The sequence below is a fragment of the Penaeus vannamei genome, chromosome 9, assembly GCF_042767895.1.
Source record: "Penaeus vannamei isolate JL-2024 chromosome 9, ASM4276789v1, whole genome shotgun sequence".
NCBI classification, from domain to species: Eukaryota; Metazoa; Arthropoda; class Malacostraca; order Decapoda; family Penaeidae; genus Penaeus; species Penaeus vannamei.
This window is the reverse complement of record NC_091557.1, coordinates 37,338,354-37,364,834: the sequence shown is the minus strand read 5'-3', so window position 1 is coordinate 37,364,834 and position 26,481 is coordinate 37,338,354. Positions and strand designations below refer to the sequence as shown.

Genomic DNA, 26,481 nt, shown 5'->3' with positions numbered 1-26,481 from the left:
ATAATAATAAACGGGAAAGGTGCTTACGAAAGAACCATGATGCATACTTTAACCGATCTTCAAAATTCTTTCAAATTTCAAAACAGAGAGCCACATACTAACAGAAAAAGTGAGCTTTGCTCGTGCTTTTGTAAACGGTCAGGTTTGGGTATTTGAAACATATAGGCCTATAAGACGGGGGCAAAAACGTGTCACAACACTTTCCTCGATAGACCTCCTTTTCCTGCTCAAGTCTCATTTTACACAACTATATTCAGTTGTTAATAATCGAGACAGTGAGTGAGTGAGAGAGAGAGAGAGAGAGAGAGAGAGAGAGAGAGAGAGAGAGAGAGAGAGAGAGAGAGAGAGAGAGAGAGAGAGAGAGAGAGAGAGAGAGAGAGAGAGAGAGAGTCCGTTTTACACAACTATATTCAATTGTTAATAATCGAGAGAGAGAGAGAGAGAGAGAGAGAGAGAGAGAGAGAGAGAGAGAGAGAGAGAGAGAGAGAGAGAGAGAGAGAGAGAGAGAGAGAGAGAGAGAGAGAGAGAGAATATATCCCCTTAATATGCAGGAGTAGGCCTAATATTCTACAGCTGTTAATTTAATAAAACATACCGACCGCATAACCACACAGCCTACCTTTCCTCCCGCTTCCCTTCGCTTCGCTTCCCCTTCTAACAAACCCTTTTATTTCGTAACTGTCGAAAGCAATTTCCTTTGCGCAGCCTCTCCTCCTCCTCCTCCTCCTCCTCCTCATTTCTTCTTCTTCTTCTTCTTCTTCTTCTTCTTCTTCTTCTTCTTCTTCTTCTTCTTCTTCTTCTTCTTCTTCTTCTTCTTCTTCTTCTTCTCCTTCTTCTCCTTCTTCTCCTTCTTCTCCTTCTTCTCCTTCTTCTCCTTCTTCTCCTTCTTCTCCTTCTTCTCCTTCTTCTCCTTCTTCTCCTTCTTCTTCTTCTTCTTCTTCTTCTTCTTCTTCTTCTTCTTCTTCTTCTTCTTCTTCTTCTTCTTCTTCTTCTTCTTCTTCTTCTTCTTCTTCTTCTTCTTCTTCTTCCTCCTCCTCCTCAGCCACGCATACCTCTCACGGTTAAATAAATCTCAATATATCCCGCGTTAAAATTCTTATCGATATATCTCGCGTTAGATATATCGATATATCTTGTGTTAAAATTCATATTAATATATCTTGTGTTAAAATCTCCACCAATTACCTCCATACCAACACACCTCGTGCTAAAATCTATCACAATAAAACATGCCGTCCTTCAGTCGCATCTCCCCCCCCCCCCTCCCTCCCCACAACACTCCTCCAAAAGCCATCTCCCACTCACAGACAGACAGACAGACCAATAGACAGACAGACGGACAGACAGACAAACGGACAGACGGACAGACAGACAAACAGCCAGACATACAGATAGACAGACATACAGACAGACACAGACAGACACATCCCCCAAGAAACACCGGTAATGGCTTTAGGACGAGGAGGAATGCACGGAAACCGAAGACGACCATTACTCACTGCTGAACCGGCGTCGAAGTCTCATTATATTGTGAATAATCAATTAGGAATGGAAGGAGATCGCGCCTTGTAGGGACCCCCCCGCCCCCCCGCCCCCCAGGACGCGCGGGCGGCCAGACTGCGGGCTGCAGTACCTGGCCATACAAGGGAGGCAGGCCGTGCACCAGCCTTCCCTCCCTCATTTACGAAGAAGACGATATATCATGCAAATTACATTTATTTTTTCATCTTTACTGTGCTGTACTCCATCACGCTTTATAAGTACTATTTCTCATCTTTAGTTTATTGCATTACGTCATTCTTTATAAGTATTTTTTTCTCAAGTTTATTCTATTACGCCACTCCTTATATGTATTTTTTCTTATCTTTAGTTTATTCTATTACGCTACTCTTTATAAGTATTACTTCTTATCTATAATTAATTTTATTACACCACTCTTTATAAGTATTATTTCTTATCTATAATTAATTCTATTACGTCACTCTTTTTAAGTATCATTTCTTATCTTTAGTTTAATGTATTAATGTATTATTTCAAAATCATCAAAATTATTCGATCTTCTCGCCTTCTCGCCCCTTTAACTATGCCTCGCACGGCCCCCGCCTGCTTTGAGCTAGCCTCGAGGACGACGCCGGGGCGCACCAAACATAGGCATGGGTTCTCTGCAGGCGTGTCATGCAAGCCCGCGGGCCGAATCCGACGCACCTGGACGCAAAACTACTCTCGGATCGCATGGCCCGACCTTCCACCGCATCGCATGACATCCATAGCGATCGCCCGCGAGTGTGCGGTCCCGCAGCGCGCCCACAAGAGCACCCCGCCGAGGAGCTGGAGTGCCGCGCCATTACGAAACGACACCTGTATCCTGCAGCGCTCAAGTGGCCCCAAGGAGCTATATTTCGCCTCCTCCAGCATCAAGCACCGCGGGGCCTCTCTCGCCGCAAACAACTTGACATCCCTGACCACGCATACGTGTTCTCCTCTTCCCGGCGCACCGACACATAAATAGCCAGCCCAGAGTGACGATAAATCTCCCGACTGAACTTAATAAGCACATAAATCCCTCCCACAGAATCCCACAAGCGCAAAAATCCCTCTCAGGGAATCGAACATAAATCCCTCCCGGAGGATCCCACGAGAGCAAAAACCGCTCCCACAGACACCCACTCATCCCGGCGCCATTCAAGGCAGAGTGAATGCCGAATGACTCGCGTATCCGGAGGAGGAATAAGCGATGGGATATGGTAATTAAAACAGAAAGGGCAGACTGACACCCGCTTGCGGCCGCCCTCACGCCATCCATCACCCGCCCCCGCCCCGTCATCTTCCAGGTCTTGGCGTGACTCGGCCTTCACACTCCGCCTTCACTCTCCCACATTCACACTCGCCCTTCAAGCCCGCCCTTCGCTCTCCCACATTCACACTCCCCTGCATAATGAGCCTCCAGCCGTCAATCTCAGACATTCACACTCAACTCGCACTCGACCTTCACTCTCGGATATTTACAGTCCGCTTTCACGCTTCAGACTCGGATATTCACACTCCATTTTTTGGAGATTTAAGACGAACCTTCACGCTGAACTTAACGCTCAGCCCTCACCCTCAACCTGCACACTCACTCTTCACACTCAACCTTCCCCCCGCATCCTCCACTTTCTCACCCTTCACCGCGCAACACGAGCCTCACCTGACCATCACACACCACTCAAACTCTCCGTTATTACCCGACTCGGCAGCTCCCATTAGGCCTTTGCAATAGGCCAAATGCGACTTCTTTGGCAGCCCTCCTAACGAACGGCCGTGGCCTAATACTCTCACCTCTCGCGGGGGACACACCCGACCGCCCTATATGGCGGCCCGAAGGAACTCACGCACTTGCAAGCGATGTCTATTCATATCCTGCAGGCTAGCTAAGAAAGACCCAAGGATCCTAAGCCCATCCAAGCAAACTAAACACAGACCTACCCAATGAACTAACGAACTAACAAGCTTGCAAAGAAAGACCCAAGGATCCCAAGCCCATCCAAACAAACTAAACCTAGACCTACCTACCTACCTACCTCACGAACGAACGAACGAACAAACCAACTAAAACAACCCGGAGCTCCATCCCAGCCTGCGAGGCCGACAGAGCTCCCAACGGGTCGCATTACTCACCTCGGGGTGCTCCTTGACAGGGACGTAGACCTTGTCGGAGAGCGTCACGGAGGCTCCCACGGGATCTGGCAGGGAGAGAGGCTCCTTGGCACCGCCATTGATGTGGAACAAGTTCGCCCGCACCTTGTTGATCTCTGGAACAAGAAGAACAAAAGAACGTGAGAGGATGGCAGGGGGTGGGGGTGGGGGGTGGGATATATCAATAACACGTCAAAGATCAAGCAATATATCACACGGGGGAGTGGCTTAACGGTGATCACGTGGGATCGTCATACGGATCACATACATCTAGGTGGAGCGAAAAGGAAGGTTAAGGCGAACACGCGCTGCGCCCTCGCGTCTTGCGTCATGCATTCTTCGGAAGACGCAAATGCAAGACGAAAATGGAAGACGCAAATGCAAGACGAAAATGCTAGACGAAAATGGAAGATGAAAATGACGAGGATGTGAACAAAAGGATTAGCCGATGACGACGCCACATTACGAATATTACGACATTAATCTTCAATGGGAGGGAGAGAGAGAGATAGGAGGAAGGGAAGAGAGTGGGAGGAAGGAAGGGTAGAGGGTGGGAGGAAAGTGAGAGGGTGGATGGGAGGAGATACGGAGGAAGAGAGAGAGCGAGGAAGAAAAAAGGGGAGGGAGGAAGGGAAGGATGGAGAGAGAGATAGAAAGATAGAGAGAGAGATAGATAGAAAGATAGATAGATAGATAGAAAGATAGAAAGATAGATAGAGACAGAGAGAGAAAAAAAACAAGAGAAAAAGAAAAAGAAAAAGAGACCCTGAACGAGGGTGAAGAGGGTGAAGAAGCTAAGCGACGGGCGCGTTGAAGAGCGGCCATCGAGGCTCAACGAAGACTCGCCCACACAAAACGGAAAATACGAAAACCCAAAAGCAATTCGCAAACCCGATCAGTTTCCCTCCGTAATTCTCTCCTTTCCCCCCAAATCTCACATCTCGGCGCGGTTTCTCCCTCAGTGTAAAATAAAGACTCTTTATTCAGCGTGCGATCCGTATATAAAGAGGAGTGGCTTACGTGGCCGCCTCTTGAAGAAGCTCCGGCAAGAGCGAGGCTGAGTGAGGCGAAAGTATGTAACGCAGGAAAATGGTGATGAAAATAGACACAACGTTTTAGGATGAAAATAACACCAACAATAATATAATAATAGATAATAATAAATAATAATAATAATAGAAAATACTAATAAATAATAAAAAATAAATAACAATAAAACAACAATAATAATAATAAACAATGCCAGGAAAAAGCCTTTTGGCATTAAAAACTAAAAAAAAGAAAAAAAAAGAAAAAAAAATCCCACAATAACGATGAAAAAATTTAACGACCCCGGGGAAAAAAAGTCAAAGCCCAAACGTTTCACCGAGGGAAAAAAAAAAACAGAAAAAAAGAAACGTTCGCACAACCTCCAAAAAAAGACCAAACGTTTCAGCAAAAGAGGAAAATCAAAACAAAAACAAAAAAAAACGTTCGCACAGCCTCCACACAGTAAGAGAAGAGGAGACCCAGAGATAATACCGAGAATCCCCGCAGCTAAAGAGATAGGCGGGCGGGACGTGTGGACAATGGGCGTGGAGAGGGCGCAGGGCAACGCGTCTCGACCAACCTGTATGGTGCGAGCGAGCGAGGCTGGAGGGACGAACTTAAATATAAATATATAAAGAAATGCATGATAGATAAGCGAGTATGAATAAATGGATGAATAAATAAATGTACTCTTTCGAATAAATACTTAAACAAATAAGCGGAATGATAAATCTATAAATAAATGCATGATAGATAGGCAAGTATGAATAAATTAACTGAATAAATAAATGTATTCAACCGCCGCCTTTCGAATAAATACTTAAACAAATAAACGGAATGATAAATCTATAAATATATGCATGGTTGATGAATAAACAAATAATAGAATAGAATAAACTAATGAACAAATAAACGGAAAAAAACGAAAAACAATAAACAAATACACGAAATAATCAATATATAAATAAATGCATGATAGATAAATAAGTATGAATAAATGAATGAATACATAAATGTACTCAACCGCTGCCTTTCGAATAGATATATAAATAAATTAATTAATTAATAAACACATAAATAAATGAATAAATACATGACAGATAAATAAGTACAGGAATAAATGAATGAACAAACGCACTTGAGAATAAACAGGTAACACAAAAATATTGCGCAATGTCTCAAAAAAAAAAATAATAATAAAAAAATAAATAACAAGTAGCCAGAGCTGGGAGAGAGAGAAAAAAAAAACCGTCTCGCTCCTTTTTACATCTCCGTGCAATATTGACCAACCCCTCCGTCCCCCTTGCAACAAAATAACCTCCGCCAACCCTCCCTCTTAACACTTTCGCCCCCAACCCCCTTCCGCAACGCCACCGAAACGACCCCCCCGAGGTCATAAAATCCCCACCATAGTAGTATGGACACACAAAGACCGCCACCCCTGCACGGAGGAGTTGTAAACACACGTCTTCTAGGCTGGCATTACCCCCTCGAACACCCCCTCCCCCTACTCCCCCCCACTCTCACTCTACCGCCCCCCCCAACCCCAACCCCTCCCCCTATTCCCCCCACTCTCACTCTACTACCCCCCCGACATCCACCCCCTCCCCCTATTCCCCCACTCTCACTCTACTACCCCCCCACATCCACCCCTTCCCCCTATTCCCCCCACTCTCACTCCACTCCCCCCCCCCACATCCACCCCCACCCAACCAACGACAGATATCTGGACGCGGAAAATAGCAAGACGTCAGGATCCGCACTCGCACGTGTTAAAAGATCACTTGGGCCGGCCAGAACGAGTCGAAATTCGTCTGCTCGACAATCCCCTCTGGACTATTGTCTCCCCCCCTGCGAGCGTGTACTGTACAGTGACAGACAAATTCCGGGGTTGTTTTGAATATAAATGAATAAAAATGTATAAACAAATGAATAAATAAATGGGTAAATAAAAAGGGCTCAGAAAACAAAATAAAAGGCGTCCCCAAAGACCTAATAAATGAATGAATAAATAAAAAAAAGGCCCGAAAAACAAACGAAAGGTGTCCCCTAAGATCTACCGCGTAGAAAGACCCTGAGCGGCGAAATGATTTTTTTTTCTTTTTTTTTCTTTTTTTTTTTTTGCGAGGACCAAGGCGAGTGGGCACGGCGAGCCCTCCGCGGCGTGTGTGGGAAGCCCCGTGCCCGGACACCTCCACCAGGCACACACATGCCCGCCCTTGCTACACGCCCACGCCACATGTGAATTGCGTCGTCCTGCCTGCCTGCCTGCCTGCCGTGCAACCCGCAGTCCAGTCATGCAGGCAGCTGGACCACGGGGCTGGTTCCTTCAGCTGGGGCGAGCCGGGCAGGTGTGAAGACGCAGCCACTCAGCTGAGACCCTTGAGATGAGTAAACAATCCCGCAGCGAACCCCTCACTCTTTTCCGTTTTGCCTCTCCTTCTACCTCTCCTCCTCCTCCTCCTCCTTCTACCTCTCCTCCTCCTCCTCCCCTTCCTTCTTCTACCTCCTCTCCTCCTCCACCTCCTCCTCCTCCTCCTCCTCCTCCTCCTCCTCCTCCTCCTCCTCCTCCTCCTCCTCCTCCTCCTCCTCCTCCTCCTCCTCCTCCTCCTCCCCTTCCTTCTTCTACCTCTCCTCCTCCTCCTCCTCCTCCTACCTCTCCTCCTCCTCCTCCTCCTCCTCCTCTTCCTCCTCCTACTCCCCCTCCTCTTTCTCTCTCTATCCCTCCTCCTCCTCCTACCCCTCCTCTCTTCCCCTTCTTCCTCCTCCTCCTCTTCCCTCAATTCCTCCTGTTCCCCCACAAGTAACACGTTGCTTGATGAGAATATAATAGATTCCAGCCGAAAATTATTGGCCACGCTCCTCCTCCTCCTCCTCCAGACACCTCTTCAGCCTAACTTCCTCCTCCTTTCGTTTCACGCGATCAGACTCTGACGTAAACACCGTCTATCCCCATCTATCCGCTCTTTTCTCTCTCTCTCTCGGCCGCGCCTTCTATCCATACTCCTTTCCTGTTACACTGATTGCCGTCAAACCTATTTTTTTTTCTTATTTTTATCTCCGTCGTTTTTATCGCTGCGACTTCAACTTTCCGTCGCCGAGCAAACCTTCTCCGCTCCTGCACGCAAAAGCCGCCCTTAACGTCCAATAAGCCCAACCAACCAGACAGGGCCATTCCACGAGATAAAAAGAGAAAAAGAAAAGAAAAAAGATATGAAAAATAAAGAAAAGAAAAGAAAATGAAGAAAGAAGAAAAAGAAAAGAAAAAAAGGATACGAGGTGCCACCGGAAGTCCCACCCCTCTACCCCCTTCTTCCTCCTTCTTCCCCCCCTTAGTTGGAGAAATCAATGGCGAGCGCCGTGCCCGTGCCCGATGCCCATGCCAACCCCCGTGTGACAGGCCCCGCGGGTGACGTCACCACCACGCTGACGGATCCCAAATACCCGGGGCGTCAACAGGCGTCCGTGCCAAGCATATCGCCACGGGCCTCGCGCGCAATGTACTGCCCCTAAAATAAACAGGCGGAGGTGGAAATAGCACCACCGATCCGCGTGCATGCGTGAGTGCGTGCGTGCAAGAGCGCGGGGGCGTCCGAGCGGTCAGCGCGCGACGCGGCGACCGAAGGTAATGTTGCAGTTGTTGCACGGCCCCGAACAGATGGCCAAGCGCTCGCCCGGCGCGCGGCAGAACCTCATATTGCCTCGAAAACGCTTTTATGGGCTTCGTCGCGGGGCGGAGAACTACCATTTCGAGACGGGCTATGGCCCTGCGGTTTGCTTCTTTCCCCTGCTCTAGAAAGGAAACCCTCGGCATTCAGCTTGCAAGCAGAGGGCGCGGATGCCTGTGTGCAGCTGTGTGAACATGCAGATAAAACGCTCTCTTTCTCTCCCAGCGTCGAAACGAGAGGCATTCCTTGCTTATACTCAAGGAAACGTCATTCAGCTCTTTTTTTCCTTCCTCTCATTCTTTTTCCTTCTAAATTCAACCTTCCATTCCCGTTCCATCGCTTCGTCCCTCCCCCTCCTCTCTCGGGAATAGCCTGCCCGGGCGCGGACCCCTCCCCATCGGCGACCCGACCCGGAGATAACAAACCGCCGACGGGCCGAGGCAGCTTCCTTGGCGCTGACGACCACAACAAACGGGTTATAAATACCCAAACAACCCTCCGCTGTAATTGCGCCGGTGAAGCAACGCGGCCGGAAATAGCCCCGCCTGGCACCCTCCCTTGTGCCATGACGCCTTCCTCGGCCGCCGCGCTCCTCCGCCCCCGCTCCACGCCCACGCCCGCACCCGCACCCACGCCCGCGTCGCCCATACTCTGTTTTTTCCCCTGCGCCCATAGGGCCCCGGTGTCTCCCCCTCTCTCCTTATTAGACACACTTGCACACATATTTCCTACACCTCCCGTTTTCTATTAAAAGTTATTTCTTCCACGGACATTTTCATTTCGTTTTAACGTCATAATTTTTTACAACTCCATTCCCCTCTCACACCTCCTGTCCTCCCTCCCTCCCCCTCCCCCTCCATCAACACCCGTCACCCCTTTCCCCCTCGTGGCCTCCCCTCCTCCATGCCCGCCCGTTTTCCCCTCAAATCAGAGCACGGTTACCTCCCCCCCCCCTCCCTCCCTCCTACCCGTAAACCAGGTACTTCCCATAACATCCCCTACCCCCCTCAACGCCCTTACCACCAGAATAAATAACCCCCCCTCCCCCGTCCAGCTGACGCCCATCCATCATCACCGCGTTGTAAGTCCGTCAGCGCGTCGGAAATCATTCGGCGCGTTTACGAGTCCGTCGGCGCGTCGTAAAGTCCGTCAGCGCAGGCCCGTCCGTCAGCGAGCGGCGTGAAACTCTGCTAAAAGATGCAGCACCGGTGATTTGTCTTCTGACCCGCAAGTCCCCTCGTAAGTCTCCCCGTAACAGTCCCCTCTTAAGTCCATTTGTAAGTCTCCTCGTAACCGTCCCCTCTTAAGTCCACATGTAAGTCCACTCGTAAGTCCACTCGTAAGTCTCCTCGTAACAGTCCGCTCGTAAGTCTCCCCGTAACAGTCCCCTCGTAACCCGTCAGCTGATGGCTTGTTAATTTAGGAACCGTAAATCTGTTGCTGCTTATTTGCCCCAAGATCTGCGGCGTCAACAGACACGCGCTGCAAAGAACGACTTACTTAGTGACTTTGCTTTTACTGTAATAAAATTAAACACATAATCCAGCTTAAAAGAAAATCCTCAGGTAAGGTTTCATTTTACGAGATACAAAAAAAAAAAATCAAACCAGTAATCCAACAACAACAAAACAATAACGTAAATAAATAAATAAATATATAAATAAATCTTAATAAATCTACTTCCTCAATCCCCCTCCCCCTCCCCCTCCCCTAGGAATACTTTCTTCGCGGTTTGATTTTATTACGAAAAAAAAAAATCAAAACGATTCACGCTCCAAAAATTGCTCTACTTCAGTGCCTTCCGCCTTGTCCATTAACGAGGCAATATGAGACCTCTTCCTCATCTTCTCCTTCCTTCTTCTTCTTCCTTCTCCTTCTCCTTCTCCTCCTTCTTCCTTCTCCTCCTCCTCCTCCTTACTCCCCACACGAGACACGAACCTACAAACAATCGGCCAAGTCAACAACCTAACAAACAACCAAACAAACAACCACCTAACAAACAAAACCAGTTTTACTAACGAACGTCTTACAAACCCGTCTTTTGTATGTCACGTGACCTCGCTGCAAGGGGGGGGGGGGGAAAGATGGGGAATCGAGAGAAAAGGGGGAAGGAATAAGTGCAGCATTCTTGTAGTTTCGCGATATGGGCAGCCAAGGACAGTGAGCGGTGTTAGGCGAAGGAAAACGAACACACAAACAGGACTATAAAATAAGAAAAAAAATAAAAAAGACATGAAATGTTGCTTCCTGATGTATCGCAGAGGAAAGCAAGATCGCGAGTAAAACGAATGAAAAACAATTCTCAAACTTGACGGAAAATAAAAAAAAACATCAAATACCACGTAAAAATCTACGAGTTCGTGACACAAGCAAATAAAGAGAACCCGCTTTCACGCATCGGAAACCCATACTATCATCACGAACGCACTAAAACTCACGACCGCCGCTCAAACACGCCAAAATCGCTACACACACACACACACGCAACGAATACACGCTAAATGACAACCCTTAAAAAACCGCTGACGCTAACATGTTACGTGCATGTTACGAGCCCCGCAAATCATCGCCAAAGTACGCACATTCACGGCCATTCGACACCACGGTTACGCGAGCGACTACAAGAAGGGTTAGTCATGCGTGGCCGCCCAACTTCCGGACTTATGCATTGTAGAATAATGCATAAACAGCTGTTCTTGCGAAACAACTGCCAAGGAAAGCGGCCAAGTACCTTAACCCTTCTCGCTTGCAATGGCGTGCATATATTTGCGGCAAAATATTCCCCGGTGGAGCTCTGCTTACAGCCATTTTGTTTGTTCTCTCTCGGAGGGGAAGGGGGGGGGGAGGAATAAATAAAACGAAAAGATAAAAGGATTTGTCGGGAAAGCTATAAAACGGCGACCAGTCTACCCCCGTGTCGAGAAATTAAAGAAATAAAAATAAATGGAAGTATGTCGGCCAGGCGATGCTTTGACGCCGCAGAATAAACCACTGCCGGATCGGAATCGTAAACAAAACAAAAACGAAGACCGGGTCACGGCTGATTAGCGGCCCCGAAAATCTGGCCGTTTAGATAAGAAATTCCACGGCCTTGCTTTTCTCCCAGCTGCATCTCTAAAAAAAATAATAATAATAATAAAAATAAAAATAAACGTAGCCCGGAATCAACTGCAATGCAACAATTCGAAAAAAAAAGCTTTCCGTCCAAACAGCATATCATTAAAGCCATATCCAAGAGCCCGCCGCGTCACAAGTCTAGCGTTCCAAATAGCTTCCGAGGGAGATTAAACGAGTGACTTTTCGTTAAAAAAAATAGTGTAAATAAAAAGAAATCGTTAACTACATCGTCTTCTTTCAAGTGGCGTCCGGGTGTGTGTATGGGAGCGAGACAGCCCCACGTCAAGAGCGCAGCGGAGTAGTAGAAAATACCCACTTGAAGGGGTTCGCCCAGAAGACAGCCCCCCCCCCCCCTCGTACATATCACTGCCGCGGAGCCACCTGCGCCCGTAAACTTTATGCAGCCACCCACTTTCCCCCCTCCCACCCTCCTTTCCTCCTCTCTTCCCCGTTTCCTTCTCCCCCCTCACCTTCCCTCCTCTCCTCCTCCCCTCCCCCACCATCCTCCTCCTCCTCCTCCTCTCGAGCGCATCCTACTCTCGGAGGATGGATGGAGGCAATTAAAAAGAAAAAAGAAAAAAAAAAGAAGCCATAACATTAAACTTCAAAAACACTTTAGATCTTATTTTTTCCCCTCTCGTTTTCTCTCTCTCTGGTGATCAAGGAATGTTAGTCTTCTCCATATGCGTCCTCCTGCTTAATGGCAATGGAAATGGGGCCAGCGCTTCCCCCTCGCACGTCAACGCGAGGGCCACGCGAGCCAAGGCACACATCAGCTGTTCTCCCCTCGCAATAACCGCTCAAGTCTTCGAGGTAAATAAAAGGCCACGCCTCCCAATGACAAGTCCCGTGCTTGAATCTCGAAGGTTTATAGGCCCCGGGGGAGTTGTAGAGGCCCTTTACCATTTATGAATGACCTCCCCGAGATACGTCCCCCCTCGCTCATAAATGCCAAGAGCCGAATGTAAGCGATTTACAACACGCAGTAAAAACACACACTCGAGATAGATACAGGTCTTGGTCGCTCCTCTCCTGACGAAATCCAAAAGGCATCACCAGCGAAAAGCTCCTGTCGGGGAATGAGCGATGATGGCGTGAGCTTTGGATCCCTCCCATAAGATCAGTCAAAACTTTAAAGAGACGGCGACTCACGCTCTTCTAGAAGGGAAAAAAAACACGCGAATGTGTAAACCATACAAGAAGAAAACCCCTGCATCCCCATAATTTCCTCCAAGCAAGCACTCATCTTTTTTCTGCATTCGAGTGTCCCTCAAGAGTATCCGAACCGAATTCCTAGAACGCGGACGTGCAGAGGGTCGAAAAGGCTCCAGAGAACCGTTTGTCTAAGCGGAGTCACCTCAGCTTCGTGGCTAAGCTTCGCGGCTCTCAAGCAGTTAAGTAGCTGTTTATAAGAGGCGTGACTCATACTCCAAATGTCTGCCTGCGCCCCGTCCTCGGAGTCCTGCCCGTGCCGCGGCCTCTCCCGCCTGCCATCCTGCCCTGATCCTCGCAATACGGGTTCCGCCCTCGCCATTTAGGGCTCCTATCACCACGGATAAAAACTCCGACCATTTGGTACACAATATCCTGCCAGTTATTCACACGCGTGGAAGGGACGCCGCGCCACGCCAACACCGGCGGCCTACACCTGGCCGGGCCAAGAACTCGCGTCGAAGAGAAATACTTCTTGCTAATTCTTAGGGAAACATCCCCAAATCTCCCTCCGAGCAGATTTATGCTAATCGCATTAACCGCCAGAAAAAAGTACCCTCTACTCTAAGAAAAGGAGAGGAGAGGGGGAGAGGGAGTGGGGAGGCGCACGACGTAGAGCAGAGGCCCTAAACGACCCCATCCTCTCCCCCCCCCCCCCCGTCCCATCGCCTGGCGTCTTCGCGGGGTCGTTCAAACCCACACGACCCGCGTCATCAAGGCGCTTGAAAGACCCCATCGGAAAGGACTTCACTGCGTACGACTCAATACGGACAAGTGACCCGCAATGCCCCAGGTCGTCGCCACACCTCACCGCCCCGTACCCATGTGGTTCGTCTCTCCCCGTGATAAATAAACCTCCGAGACGTCGCGAAGGGCCAACATGAATCAACATGACGCGAACCGCATCACGCCACGACGCTCACGATGCTTAATGAGCTCTCGTCTGCCAGGGCGGATGCGCACAGGAATAAAAACACATTCGCGGGGGGAGCGAAAAAAGTACTTTTGGCGGATGGGAACCGTAGAAAAAACGTAATATAGAAAGTGAAAGGAAACTGATCACGGGGCTAAGAATACGAGATATAACAAGATTAATATAAAGGCTTTTCGTCGTGTAATCAGAGTCTTCATTAAAGGGCTTGGCGGTCCTTCTGGATTTGTATTCGCTTTCTCACGGACAGACCTGTGCATGAACGCGAAGGGGCGCACTTACGCATTACACTGCACTACACTTTATCCGTCTGTCTGTCTATCTCTTTCACTTACTCATTCATTCACTCACTCACTGTCTGTCTCTCTCAGGCAGTCAGGCAGGCAGGCAGGCAGGCAGGCGCACACACACACAACGAAAGAGACCGCACAACATTTCTCACGGCAATGACCTCCCTTGAAGCAAGATATCAACCAAAAACCATCTTCGAAAAAGAAAGAAAAGAAAAAAAAAGCAGCAGCTAAAACCCCCAAGATGGCGGGCCTCGACGAACGAGCACCGCCTCGAACGCCGCCGCCGCTTCCCTTCGCGTGGCTCCCCGCCTCGTTCCTCCTCGGCGCTATATTAGGCTCTTCCCTTAATCTCTGCCACGACATATCGCCTCCCAAAAGGAAAGCGATAATGACGCGGCAACCCCATATGCGCTCACGACCACTCGACTACCGACGCCGTCCGACGATGCGCCCTCTCCCTCTCCCTCTCTCTCTCCTTTTCCCTCTTTCTGACCCTCCTCTTACTCTCTCTCCTCTCTCTTTCTGACCCTCGTCTCTCTCTCTCTCTCTCTCTCTCTCTCTCTCTCTCTCTCTCTCTCTCTCTCTCTCTCTCTCTCTCTCTCTCTCTCTCTCTCTCTCTCTCTCTCTCTTTTTCTGACCCTCCACCCTCTCCCTGACCCTCTCTCTCTCTCTCTCTCCCTCTCACTGACCCTCCTCTCTCCCTCTCCCTCATCCTGCCTCTCCCTCTTCCTGCCCCTCCTACTTCTCCTTCTCCCTCCCCTCCCCACCTTTCCCATACTGAACCATCCCCTTATAAGCTCATTCCTTTCTTCGGCCAAGACCATATGACCCCCTCCCCCCTTCTCTACTCACCCCCCACCCCCCGACATGCACCTTCTCGCAATCACGCGACACTCCCCGCCATTCCGCCCTCTTCCAAAGCACATACAACCTTATGCATCATAGCCTTCACACACACACACACACACACACACACACACACACACACACACACACACACACACACACACAAATATTCACATACATACATACATACATACATGCATAAATACACACACACACATATATACGCCTTCGCACTGAGAACTTTGACTATCCTTCAAACTCCACTTTCCCTTTTACTCGTCTAAATCATCCATTGTTCTATTTAAGTAATTGTCTATATGTGTTAATTTTCGAGAGGTTCGCCCCTCTCTCTTTCTCTCTCTCTCTCTCTTCTCGCTCTCTTCTCTCTTCTCTCTCTCTCTCTCTCTCTCTCTCTCTCTCTCTCTCTCTCTCTCTCTCTCTCTCTCTCTCTCTCTCTCTATATATATATATATATATATATATATATATATATATATATATATATATATGGCTCGCCTTCAGAAGAAGAACTCCGCCCGTCTTTCTCTTTTTTTCTGCCCTCGCCTTGGCCCTTATTGAGAACTTCTTCTAAGCGATCGGATCCTGTAAAACGCTTAGAGCAACGTCGTAGTCGTTTCCAATCGGATTTCGCCACTCTTCCTTTCTCTCTTCTTATTTTTCTGGTGCTCCTCTCTCTTCTCATTTTTTCTTTTCTTTTTTTTTTGGTGCTTCCCAAATTCTTCTAAATTCTTAGATTGGCTTTTAATATGATGTCCTTTTTTCCATTTCTAAAACGATCAGAAACTGCAAAACGTATTCATCACGGCCGTGTTCATTCGTATTTAGCCATTCCTCTTCCTCGTTTTTTATCTTATTCCCCTTGTGCCTCCGAATTCGCACCTTGGCCTATATTCTCTGACGTGATCGGACTCCACGGATCATCATCGAAGTAGTTTCAAATCCTATTTAACCGAGTCTATTCCTCTTCTCTTCTGCTTGTTTAGTCTCCCTTCATCCTTCCGCTCACAGGTAAACGGAAGGGGAGCCAAACCACGTGACTTACGCGGTCCTGCCTTCTCACAATCCAAATGAAGCTATTGCGTGCTTGCTATCCAGACCACGTCTCGCTCTGAGGAAATCGCAGTCATCTTTTATCCGCCGATTCCAAACTCTGTTCATCCGAGCCCTTCCTAGCATTCGGTTGGAATCCCACCGCTAGGACGAAGGAATCTCGCTCTGAAGCAATCGCAGTATCTTTTACCCGCCGATTTCAAACTCCCACCCAAACCCTTTCTAGCATTCGGTTGGAATCCCACCGCTAGTACGACGCAAACCGGCAAAAGGTTACAATAATATCAGTAAAAAAAAAATAGCATCAGCCCATCGAGCAGCTCATACAAACGAGCGTCAATGTTCCCTCCCCTTCGGCTAATATTGACGTATCTGGCGAGGCAGGAATGCGCTCGTCCGGTTACAAGCAGGCGGCAGGACAAGTCTGGGAGTGTCGAGGCGCGGTCCCCCATGACGTCCCCAGTACACTATGGTCCTGACGTCATTCGGCGGAGCGGGGGCTTAAAACGCGCTGACGTCCTCCAGGTATAAGGCAATAGGAGGGCGTGCACATAACAGTCCCCCTTTGGGCCCCTCCACACCTTATTTGTGGTAAGGCCGCCCGCACGCCGCCCACACCCGGCCTCCGGTGCGGTAAAAGTGGGTTCTTCATCTCCCTGTTTGGGCGTGGGGCCAGCACAGCCAGTGTCCAGCCCGCCGGCCTACCTGACAGCCTGCTGGAGCTGGTCCCCCGCTGCTGCTGCCGCCACCTGCAACATCACAACCAGCGTCGGCAGTGCCCCTCCCCCGCGCCTATCTGCTCTGCATCTCGTGCCATCCTTCCAACACAACACCCGCGCCTTGCCCATGCCCTCAACCGAATCCCTATTTCGGGCACACAGAAAGCATCAAAGTGTTCGACTGAAAATAAAACAAGATCAAACTTTCACGTTTTCTTATTTTATTTACCTATTTTTCTTTACGTTTGGCATGTCAATACAAACAGATGTTTATTCGAAATAGAAAGACCTCGCACTCCCTTGCCTATCAAACCAATTACTCAAAAGCTCCCTCGCCTTCGCCGACATATCTTCAAAGCCACATAAAGTACTATACAATGACGCAACACGCCGAACTGCCTCTACAAATACCCCCATTAAACAGCTACAAAACCGACAGCTGCGATACGGGCGCGCATGCAGGGAACGGCAGAACTTTTTCCTAAAAAAGGCAGGGCGTTCGGCAGAGCGAGGCCCTTCCTGCCAGGGTCATGCCGGGCGGACTGCCATACTTCGAAATAATAATAGCTGGAGAGGCGAGGAAGGATTTACGGGCGTGCTGGCGTGGGCGTGATGGTGGGCGAGGTGAGGCTGAGTCAGCTATCCCGGCCGCCCACACGCGAGGCTGGTGATCTCCCACGAGCGCTCCTTCGGCAAGCCAGCAAGGGGCGACGCCGAGGCCCTCCCACCAGCCGCCTCGGACGTCCTCTCGAGGCGCCCCGAGGAAGCGTCTCCTTTTCGACGACAATAGGAACAATCTACAACAATACCAGCCTTTCCCCTAAACTAAATCATCCGAATTCGAAACCAAAAGTACCTCTGAGGGCTTCCGGCCATCACAAGCGCTTCCAGACTCCCCATTTCGGGTAACTGGAAGCTCCCAGAAACACCCGAGGGCGCTCTCCTCGCCGCTGCTCCCGCGTCCGACGATGCAGGTACGCCTCCCTCCGCCCACGGCTCGCCTCTCTAATTCCGTGCCATAAAACGAACACCGTCTTATTTACTGATAATTTGTCTACAAAAAGATACCCGAGCCTGTTCTGGACTTGAATATTTATAATCTATATAAAAAAATCGTTGGACTGTGGCCATCTGTACGAAACTGATTAAATATCACCAAGAGGATGACATTGAAAACAAGGATATTCCCAAAGGCGACTTCAGTAAGTATCTCAAGGAAAACAATAACAAAAATGATGATAGGGGAACCCAAAACCATGATAACAACAATCATAACAGCTGGAATCTTCATCACCCTTATTATTATCAAGAGTTCCAAGCAAAAAAAAAAAAAGCAAACAAAAAATAAAGCCATAATAATCAAATCTAAATCTAGGCCCTATGAACCCCCCCCCCCCCCCCGCCCCTAGGAAACAGAAGAGCGAATGGCGAGGGCGTAACGAGATCGACCGTCGGCGGCCCCCTCGCTAGAACGTTGCGGAGGCGCGAGAAGGGCGGCGACTACTCACTCGGCCGATCGCCCCTTCGCTGCCGGCCGAGACGTGGGCTTCGAGGTCGTCACACGGGCGTCTGAGCGTGGAAAAGCGCGAGGCTGAGCGAGAGGTCGAGGGGCGTAGCTCGAGTGTGTGGGCGGCTCGAAGGTTAATGAGCGCCCTTTCACGCAATGGGCGTCGTGGCGTGGGCGTGCGGTGAGGTCAACGCGAGAGATCTAAGAAGAGTTACGAAGATTTCCGCAGCGGCGAGGGCGTCGGCGGCGGCGGCGATCCACTAATTTCCAGGTCGAGGCCAGAGGTCCATCTCGCGACGGGCGGCCAGCGCCAACGCCAAACACTAAACAATCGCGAGCGGCGACGACGCCTCGGATCGTGCAACTTGTCTTGCACTGAACCTCGTCTTACAGCACCGCTTCCGTCACGTGGCGCCTCCCCACATCCTCTCCGTGCTCCTTCCTCTATTCCTTCCCACTTTCTCTCTTACATCTACCATCCACTCCTATCTTCACTCGCAACGTCTCCCCACATCCTCTCTCCGCTTCTTCCTCTATTTCCTCCCCACCTCTTTCTCTCTTACATCTACCATCCACTCTTTTACTCTTTAATCTCCCCTTCGCCCCACACTCACCCGCACGTACCCACATCCCCTCCCTCTCCGCCATCTTAGCTAACAACCGCCCTCCTCGACACTTCACTTCCTGTTCCATTCGTCGCTTCCTTAAAACCTTCTTCCAACTCGACCGCCTTGATGTCTATTCTTGCGGTTTTCTATCCATCTAGTCTTTAAAACCCACTTTCTCCACCTTTCTCTACCACCTCTTTATCCTCCTCCTCCTCGCCATCCCCACTATCCTACTCGTCTTCCTCTTCAATACCATCCCTCTCATCCCCATCATCCTCACTATCTTCCTCCTCTTCCCCCTCACTACCACCCTCTCATCCCCATCATCATCCTTAAACTCCCCGCTATCCTCACTACCTCTCTTCCTTCTCTCCATCATCATCATCATCATCATCATCATCATCATCATCATCATCATCATCATCATCATCATCATCATCATCATCATCATCATCATCATCATCACCATCACCACCACCATCATCATACTCATCACCATCACCATATTCCTTTGCTCTTCAAACCCACGCTGATCCAACCCGCCGCCCTTCAACACAGTGTCTGACGCGGCCCCTTCTCTCTCGCCCTACGGTATACCGGGAGAGCGCCGGTACCTTGAGGTTTATGCGAACATTACTGGGACAACCGGAGCGCACCGAGTATGCGTGGGTAGCGCCAGAAAAACTCGTCAGGCTGGTCGCGCCGACGCTAGGGTCAAAATCCATGGTGAAATATACAGATAAATAATCAAGATAAAAAAACAAGGTAGTTCTGTTAATGGTGGCTTATCGACCGACGATTAAACAATGTCGTACAAAAAAAAAAAAGTAGAAATAAATTAACCGATATTTAAAAGCCTTTTTTTAAAGTCTAGTTTGGCAGGAGGACGGAGGAACGGGCCCCCGGGGTGCAATTCTCATCAACGGAGGTAAACAAACAAGTCCCTAGGCCTATCACACCCCCGTCACACAAACTCAGATGGAAGGGTTTGGTTATCGCTGAGTAACTAAGTCTGACTGAAGGCCGAGAGAGAGAGAAAAAAAACCCTCCTGATCCGGTTAGCAGAAAGTGCGCTAGAAAGTCCCGATTTCACGGCGTCTACAAGGATCCATTTTAGACGCCGCGGACTCACCAGCGACCTTGTCCCGGCTAAGGAGGCTGGGGCGTGTGTGGGCGGGACGAATACCTTGTGTCTCAGGGCAGTGGGCCTCGTGTACATGGCCGCCCATATTACCCCGGAAGGCACTTTGGTAACTCCAGAGAAGTGTGATCAATCTCCATTGCCTCCCCGACGCTAATTAACAGCCACGTTCGGCCTGTTTGAGGCGACCGTCTTGCTTGTACTGAATGATTTACCCGAGATAATTACAGCCTCAAAATGGAGGGCATGTTTGATGAGTCGCAAAGATTTTGGCTTTGTTCGGATAAAATCACGAAACCTTGCCCCTGTGCACGCGGCCAATACTGGGCGGATAAAATTCTGGTAATAATCCGCTCTTTAACAGCAGCCTGACATTACCCACTAAATGCACAACAAGCTCATAAAAACCGCCGAGCCAGAGCAGCAAAAACTCGAGTCGGGGGAAGGGCGAAGCTCGCACCAACACCTGTGAGGCAAATAACGAGGGCCACGGAACCTCAACGAGGCAAGAAGCAGCACCATGAGCAGGAGGGGAAAAAAGGGCAGGAGCAGGAGGGGGAAAAGGGCAGGAGCAGGAGGGCGGCGGGAGGAGGGGCGTCATCGCGAGGAAGGCGCCCCCCGCGGCTAGGGTGGCAGGTACGCCAACACGTCCCACCTGCCGCTCCGTGTCTGGGCTCCCGGCGAACCTTCACTTTTTCCTCGCCTTTTCAGGGGTAACTAATAACAAGCAGCCGCCAGTAGCAATATGCAGCGAGGCCGCGATGGCAACACTCTGCTTCAATGGCGCGGAAACATGACATCAGCGTCAGTGCTTCCTCAGCATCTCTCTTTGTGCGGGACCTGTCGAGCGTCGCGCATCGCTGCTTATCGTAAAACGGGCAAACGGGCTATTTGCCATTTCCATCGCATGGCAAATAGAAACACACCCGCCCAAGGTCTATAGAAGTACTTGAATAGACTCGCACTCAACCTCATCCACACACGCTCATACCCCCACCCTCTTACCCACTAATACCCACACACTCACACCCACACTCATATTCCCACGTTCTCACACCCTCTTAGAACGCCGCCGTCGCAGCCTCTCCATCACAGCCAAAGACCAGCTCCCCCTGGTCATTAAATCCCACCGGATCCGATCATTAGCCTCATTACCGACGGCCGGGGGAAAAACCCGACCCGTCGCAAACATCGCGATCAATTTCCCGCACGAATCGCCGGCCGAAACCCCAACGAACCCGCCACCCCCTGCCCGTAAATCTCCGACTAACCCGGCGCACATCGAGTGAGAACAGCCAGCGAGGACAGTAATGACGCGAAACCTGGCAAGAAAAATAGCCGACGCGAGAGAAGCGATAACGGCGAGACTCGAGCGCCGTGAAATGATGAAGCGAATGGAACAAATGAAGGGAGCGAAGAAAGGGAGGAATTCACGTGAACTCCTCCAGGCTGTCGCAATCCCAGCCCGAGATGACAATAGTCTGGAAGAAATATAAACAAGTGTGCTCCCCCACCCCCTCCCCCCATCCCTGAGGCAAAAGCGTGGGGGGGTGGCAAGGGGAGGGGAGGGAGAGAGAGGAGAGGGGGAAGGAGAGGGGAGGGGGAAGGTAGAGAGAGTAAGAGAGAGTAAGAGAGAGGAAGAGAGAGGAAGAGAGAGGAAGAGAGGGAGAAGGGACGTGCCGCTGATCGACTCCATACGCACTCTCGCTGATTTAGGCCTCCGTGTCCAAAAATATTCCCCTTTTTTTCTCTCTCTCTAGCCTAGCGTAGAGGAACAGCTGGGGAAAATATTATCTTTCCGGGAGAAAACATCCTCGGTCGCCGCTGCCCCCAGGAAGCAGAGGTTGTAGTGCAGCTGCTTCATATTCTTGTATTTGTGGCCCGCGTCGTCGGCGGCCTCCTCCTCCTCCTCCTCGTCCCCTCCCAAACGAAACAACAAGGTGCAGACAGAGTGGGACCGCCCTCCCTCCCCTCCCCTCCCTTATATTTCTCCTTCCCTTCCCTCCTCCTCCTCTCTCTCGCGTCTTCCTCTCTTTCTCTCTCGCGTCTTCCTCTCTCTCTCTCTCTCTTCTTCCTCTCTCTCTCTCTCGTCTTCCTCTCTCTCTCTCTCGCTTCTTCCTCTCTCTCTCTCTCTCTCTTCCTCTCTCTCTCTCTCTCTCTCTCTCTCTCTCTCTCTCTCTCTCTCTCTCTCTCTCTCTCTCTCTCTCTCTCTCTCTCTCTCTCTCTCTCTCTCGTCTTCCTCTATCTCTCTCTCTCTCGTCTTCCTCTATCTCTCTCTCTCTCGTCTTCCTCTCTATCTCTCTCTCTCGTCTTCCTCTCTATCTCTCTCTCTCTCGTCTTCCTCTCTATCTCTCTCTCTCTCGTCTTCCTCTCTATCTCTCTCTCTCTCGTCTTCCTCTCTATCTCTCTCTCTCTCGTCTTCCTCTCTATCTCTCTCTCTCTCGTCTTCCTCTCTATCTCTCTCTCTCTCGTCTTCCTTTCTATCTCTCTCTCTCTCGTCTTCCTCTCTATCTCTCTCTCTCTCGTCTTCCTCTCTATCTCTCTCTCTCTCGTCTTCCTCTCTATCTCTCTCTCTCTCGTCTTCCTCTCTCTCTCTCTCTCTCTCGTCTTCCTCTCTCTCTCTCTCTCTCTCTCTCGTCTTCCTCTCTCTCTCTCTCTCTCTCTCGTCTTCCTCTCTCTCTCTCTCTCTCTCTCTCTCTCGTCTTCCTCTCTCTCTCTCTCTCTCTCGTTCCTCTCTCTCTCTCTCTCTCTCGTTCCTCTCTCTCTCTCTCTCTCTCGTTCCTCTCTCTCTCTCTCTCTCTCGTTCCTCTCTCTCTCTCTCTCTCTCGTTCCTCTCTCTCTCTCTCTCTCTCGTTCCTCTCTCTCTCTCTCTCTCTCGTTCCTCTCTCTCTCTCTCTCTCTCGTTCCTCTCTCTCTCTCTCTCTCTCTCGTTCCTCTCTCTCTCTCTCTCTCTCTCTCGTTCCTCTCTCTCTCTCTCTCTCTCTCGTCTTCCTCTCTCTCTCTCTCTCTCTCGTCTTCCTCTCTCTCTCTCTCTCTCTCGTCTTCCTCTCTCTCTCTCTCTCTCTCGTCTTCCTCTCTCTCTCTCTCTCTCTCGTGTCCCTCTCTCCCTCTCTATCTCGTGTCCCTCTCTCTCTCTCTCTCTCTCTCGTCTTCCTCCTCCCCCCTCCCCCCCTCTCTTCCTCTTGCTCCTGCTCTTCCTCCTCGCGAGAGAAATCTTTCCTCCAGAGATTTATGTTCGTGTCCTGTCCCTCCTCCTGCCACGCTTGCCTCCCTTCCCTTTGGCGGGCGAGCCGTGAAGCCCGACAGTCCTCGCGGGCGCCGCAACGGGAACGCCCCTCGCAGATCAACTCATTTCCTCGCGACTGTCAATTATCCGGAGTTCAAACCTGTCCTCTAAGCGCTCTCGGGGCCGCGCGCTTCCGAGGGCCGCTTCCCTGCGTCCCCGCTAATCAGAGCCAAAGTCTCCCGTGATGCTTCGCGTGTGCCTGCGGGCGGTGGCGTCATCTTGGATAATTTATGTGGATAAAAAGGATAATAGGGCGGGCGCACCTGGCTCCCCACCTTTGGGCATCTGAGTCATACCCGAACACCTACATGACCTCCAGTGCTTTAAAGGCCACGCTTGCATATTCATTAAGCCCCGTGAACGCGTAGATTCTAAGCTCGGCAAAAGGAAGCCCACAAATAATTAAAGTTCATTACAGCTGCTTTCAATCATTTCCATTTAAATTTCTAAAATCCATCAGATTCGCTCATAACGCGTCCATTAAACCTCGAGGGGAAAAAACACCATAACGAGCGACGTCAGCCCCGAACCCAACCGACTGCATTACTGTTCGTGCGGATGCGTCACCTCGCGTTATATTCTCGAGGGAACGACCATCTGCCAGCGAGGGGTTCCGGCGGGACCCATCCACACGTCGGCTGCCGAAGGATGCAGGGCCGAGTGTGCCGATCTCTCGTCGCCACGCTCACACCCACGCTATTATTGTTTCCTGTCCCTTCGTCCTCTCGTTCTCATTTCCCCTCGCCTTCTCCCTCTCTTTCCCTCTCCCTTTCCTTCGGCTTCTCCCTCTGCCCTTCCCTCCTCTCCACCGGGGCATCCGGGTCCTGATGGTGGCTGATGGTCGTGGCTCACGTGAGCCGTCCCGTGTGGGGGCGGCGGAGGCGGGGGCAGCACCTGGCCCCAACACATGCCCGCCCGCCCTTCAAACATACACATTTCGCGATATATTTTTACGCGCGGGTTAGTCCATCGCGGCAGCAAATATGCCGCCCTTACTCCTCTTGCTCATCCGCTGCTCCGCCCCGGCCTTCGCGGCGAGCCCCCGCGGAGGAGGAACGCAAACTGGCCGAGAATAACAGAAGCCAGCTGTATTTCCGCAGCCGCTAAATAGCTGCGCCAGATCCGACTGTTCGAAGAGGGAAAGAAAGTTGTGAAAGGGTGTTTATATTCGTCTGGGCCATCCACTCTCGTTCCGCGGCGCCATTTATTTTCTCCCGCGGGTCGTCTTCTTCTTCGTTTCCGTCAGTTCTTGGACCGACTTTCGGCATCGAGGGGCCATTATCGCCTCATCTCTCTCGCCCGCCAACGCACCCTCGCACTAACTCATCCTCTCCAAAATCAAAAGGGAATCTGTCATACCCTTATCCCCCCCACTCTAACCCAACGCAAAAAACTCAAAAATACTTCAGACAAAATGGTTGACAAACTCGACCACCCTCCCTCCCTCCCCCTCTCCCTCCCCCTCTCCCTCCTCCTCCCCTCCCGTCGCAGCGTAAATCCCCTTCACAACGTCTGCACCCTTTTTACGGCGCTCTTTTTTCGAATTTCTTAATTTCCCAAGTCACACGGGCTTACCTCCCCTTCAGTGCCACCTGCGAAGCAATTTCTCAACGGTCAGGGCTTGAACTGGGGCCTTCCCCGCCATCTCTCACGCTGGCAGCACAAACGGCGGACGAATTAATGTTTTGCCTTCGCTTAATGCCGCGGCTGTTGACGCTGGAGAAAGGGAGGAGGGGCAGCCTCGGAGACTGCGCTGAGCGACCTGCGAGGACTATTTTTACGTTCTGTCTATCGAAATGAACTCGCATTTATTCACTCACTCACTCACACAAACACACATGTACGCATACGCACAGACAAGCGGAACCGGCGACGATTCAAACACCAACGAAAGACCGTAGCCAGATTTCTTTAAAGACCAAGGCAGACCATTAAACTTCAAAAGGTCTCGATCTTCAAGAATACCCCCTTCCCACCTCCAAGAAAATGCACTTTTTCAGCTTTAATTTAGAACGACTTTTCAAAACGAGAAAAGGAAAAAAAAAGAGCACGCAATATATGGGACAACGAGACGCTTGCATCGAGCTGACCTCCATCTTTCCCGCTCCTCTGACCCCGTGGAAATGTCAACCGGAGAACGACCACAGAATAACTTCCCCCCTCCCTCCCTCCCTCCCTCCCTCCCCCCGTGGAAAGATCGCATCGCGCAAGACCCTCTCTCAAAAAAAAAAGTTAAAATAAACAAAAGATAGAAAAAAAAACTAACTAATTTTTCCCAACGAAGCGCCCAATGGGATGCCTCCCTCTTATCACCCGCCGACCGGACTCCCGTTTCGCGTTTCCGAACATTTAAAAACCGCCCGACTCATGTGACTGGCTTCGGGGGCGGACCAAATGCGCCTGCAGAATGTTCTCGCTGCGGCCTAAACCATCGTCTCTTTTTTGTTCGCCCGGCCAACTCGGGCCGCGGACTCAATTAGGGCTTCACTTTCCCTATCAGGGAGGGGAGAGGAGGAGTAAATGAAGGAAGAGGAGGAGATAAATGACGAGGAGGAGGAGTAAATGAAGGAGGAGGAGGAGGAGAAAGAGGAGGACGAGGAGAACGAGGATGAGAAAGAGGAGGAGAGAGAATAGTAGGAGAAAACGAGAGAGAAGGAAAAAAGTAAAGAAAAGAAGAGAGAGTAGAGATTAAAAAATAAAAGAAAAACAAGGGAAGACCGAAGACCTAACAGACGAAAAAAAAACAAACGACACAAGATCTCGCAAGAAGGACGAAGAATCCACACGAAAAACCTCCCGAGCAGACAGGAGGGCGCGCGCTGACACACCCCGAGAGCTGGCGGCGGAGTCGTAAACCACTGCAAGTCACTAACCGCTATAAAAGCATACATTACCAGGGAGGGGAGAGGGGAAGGGGAGGAGGAAGAGAGGGGAAAGGAGGGGGAAAGGAGGGGGAGGGGGAAGGGGAAAGGAGGGGGAGGGGGAAGGGGAGAGGAGGGGATGGGGAGGGGGAAGGGGAGAGGGAGGAGGAGGGGGAAGGGAGAGGAGGGGAAGGGAGAAGGGAGAGGAGGGGAGGGGGAAGGGAAGAGAGGGGGAGAGGAGGGGGAGGGGGAAGAGGAGAGGGGAGAGGGGAAGGGGAGAGGAGAGGAGGAGGGGGAGGGAAGAGGAGGGAAGAGGGGAAGGGGAAGGGGAGAGGAGGGGGGAAGAGCAAGGGGAGAAAGAACGCAGGGAAGGGGAAGGGGTAGCAGCAAGGAGGGGGAGCTGGCATGTGAATGAGCAATGCCGCTAATTTGTAAATACATCTTTCTTTTATGCCACAGGGGAAGGGAAGAGGACGGGGAGGGGGAGGAGGGGCAAGCGCTCTTTCCCATCAGGCAC

At 50.6% G+C, this 26,481-nt stretch overlaps 1 protein-coding gene across 1 annotated transcript in view; it reads right to left on the bottom strand.

The window, feature by feature from the left end:
* Window positions 1–1,775: 1,775 nt before the first annotated feature.
* The window catches only part of LOC138862727 (protein held out wings-like), a 96,976-nt gene continuing 72,270 nt past the window's right edge, over window positions 1,776–26,481 (bottom strand). Inside the window, exon 2 of the mRNA XM_070125706.1 lies at window positions 1,776–3,791. Coding sequence (XP_069981807.1) covers window positions 3,589–3,791 — 203 coding nt within the window. The 3' untranslated portion in view covers window positions 1,776–3,588. The remainder of the gene's footprint in view (window positions 3,792–26,481) is intronic.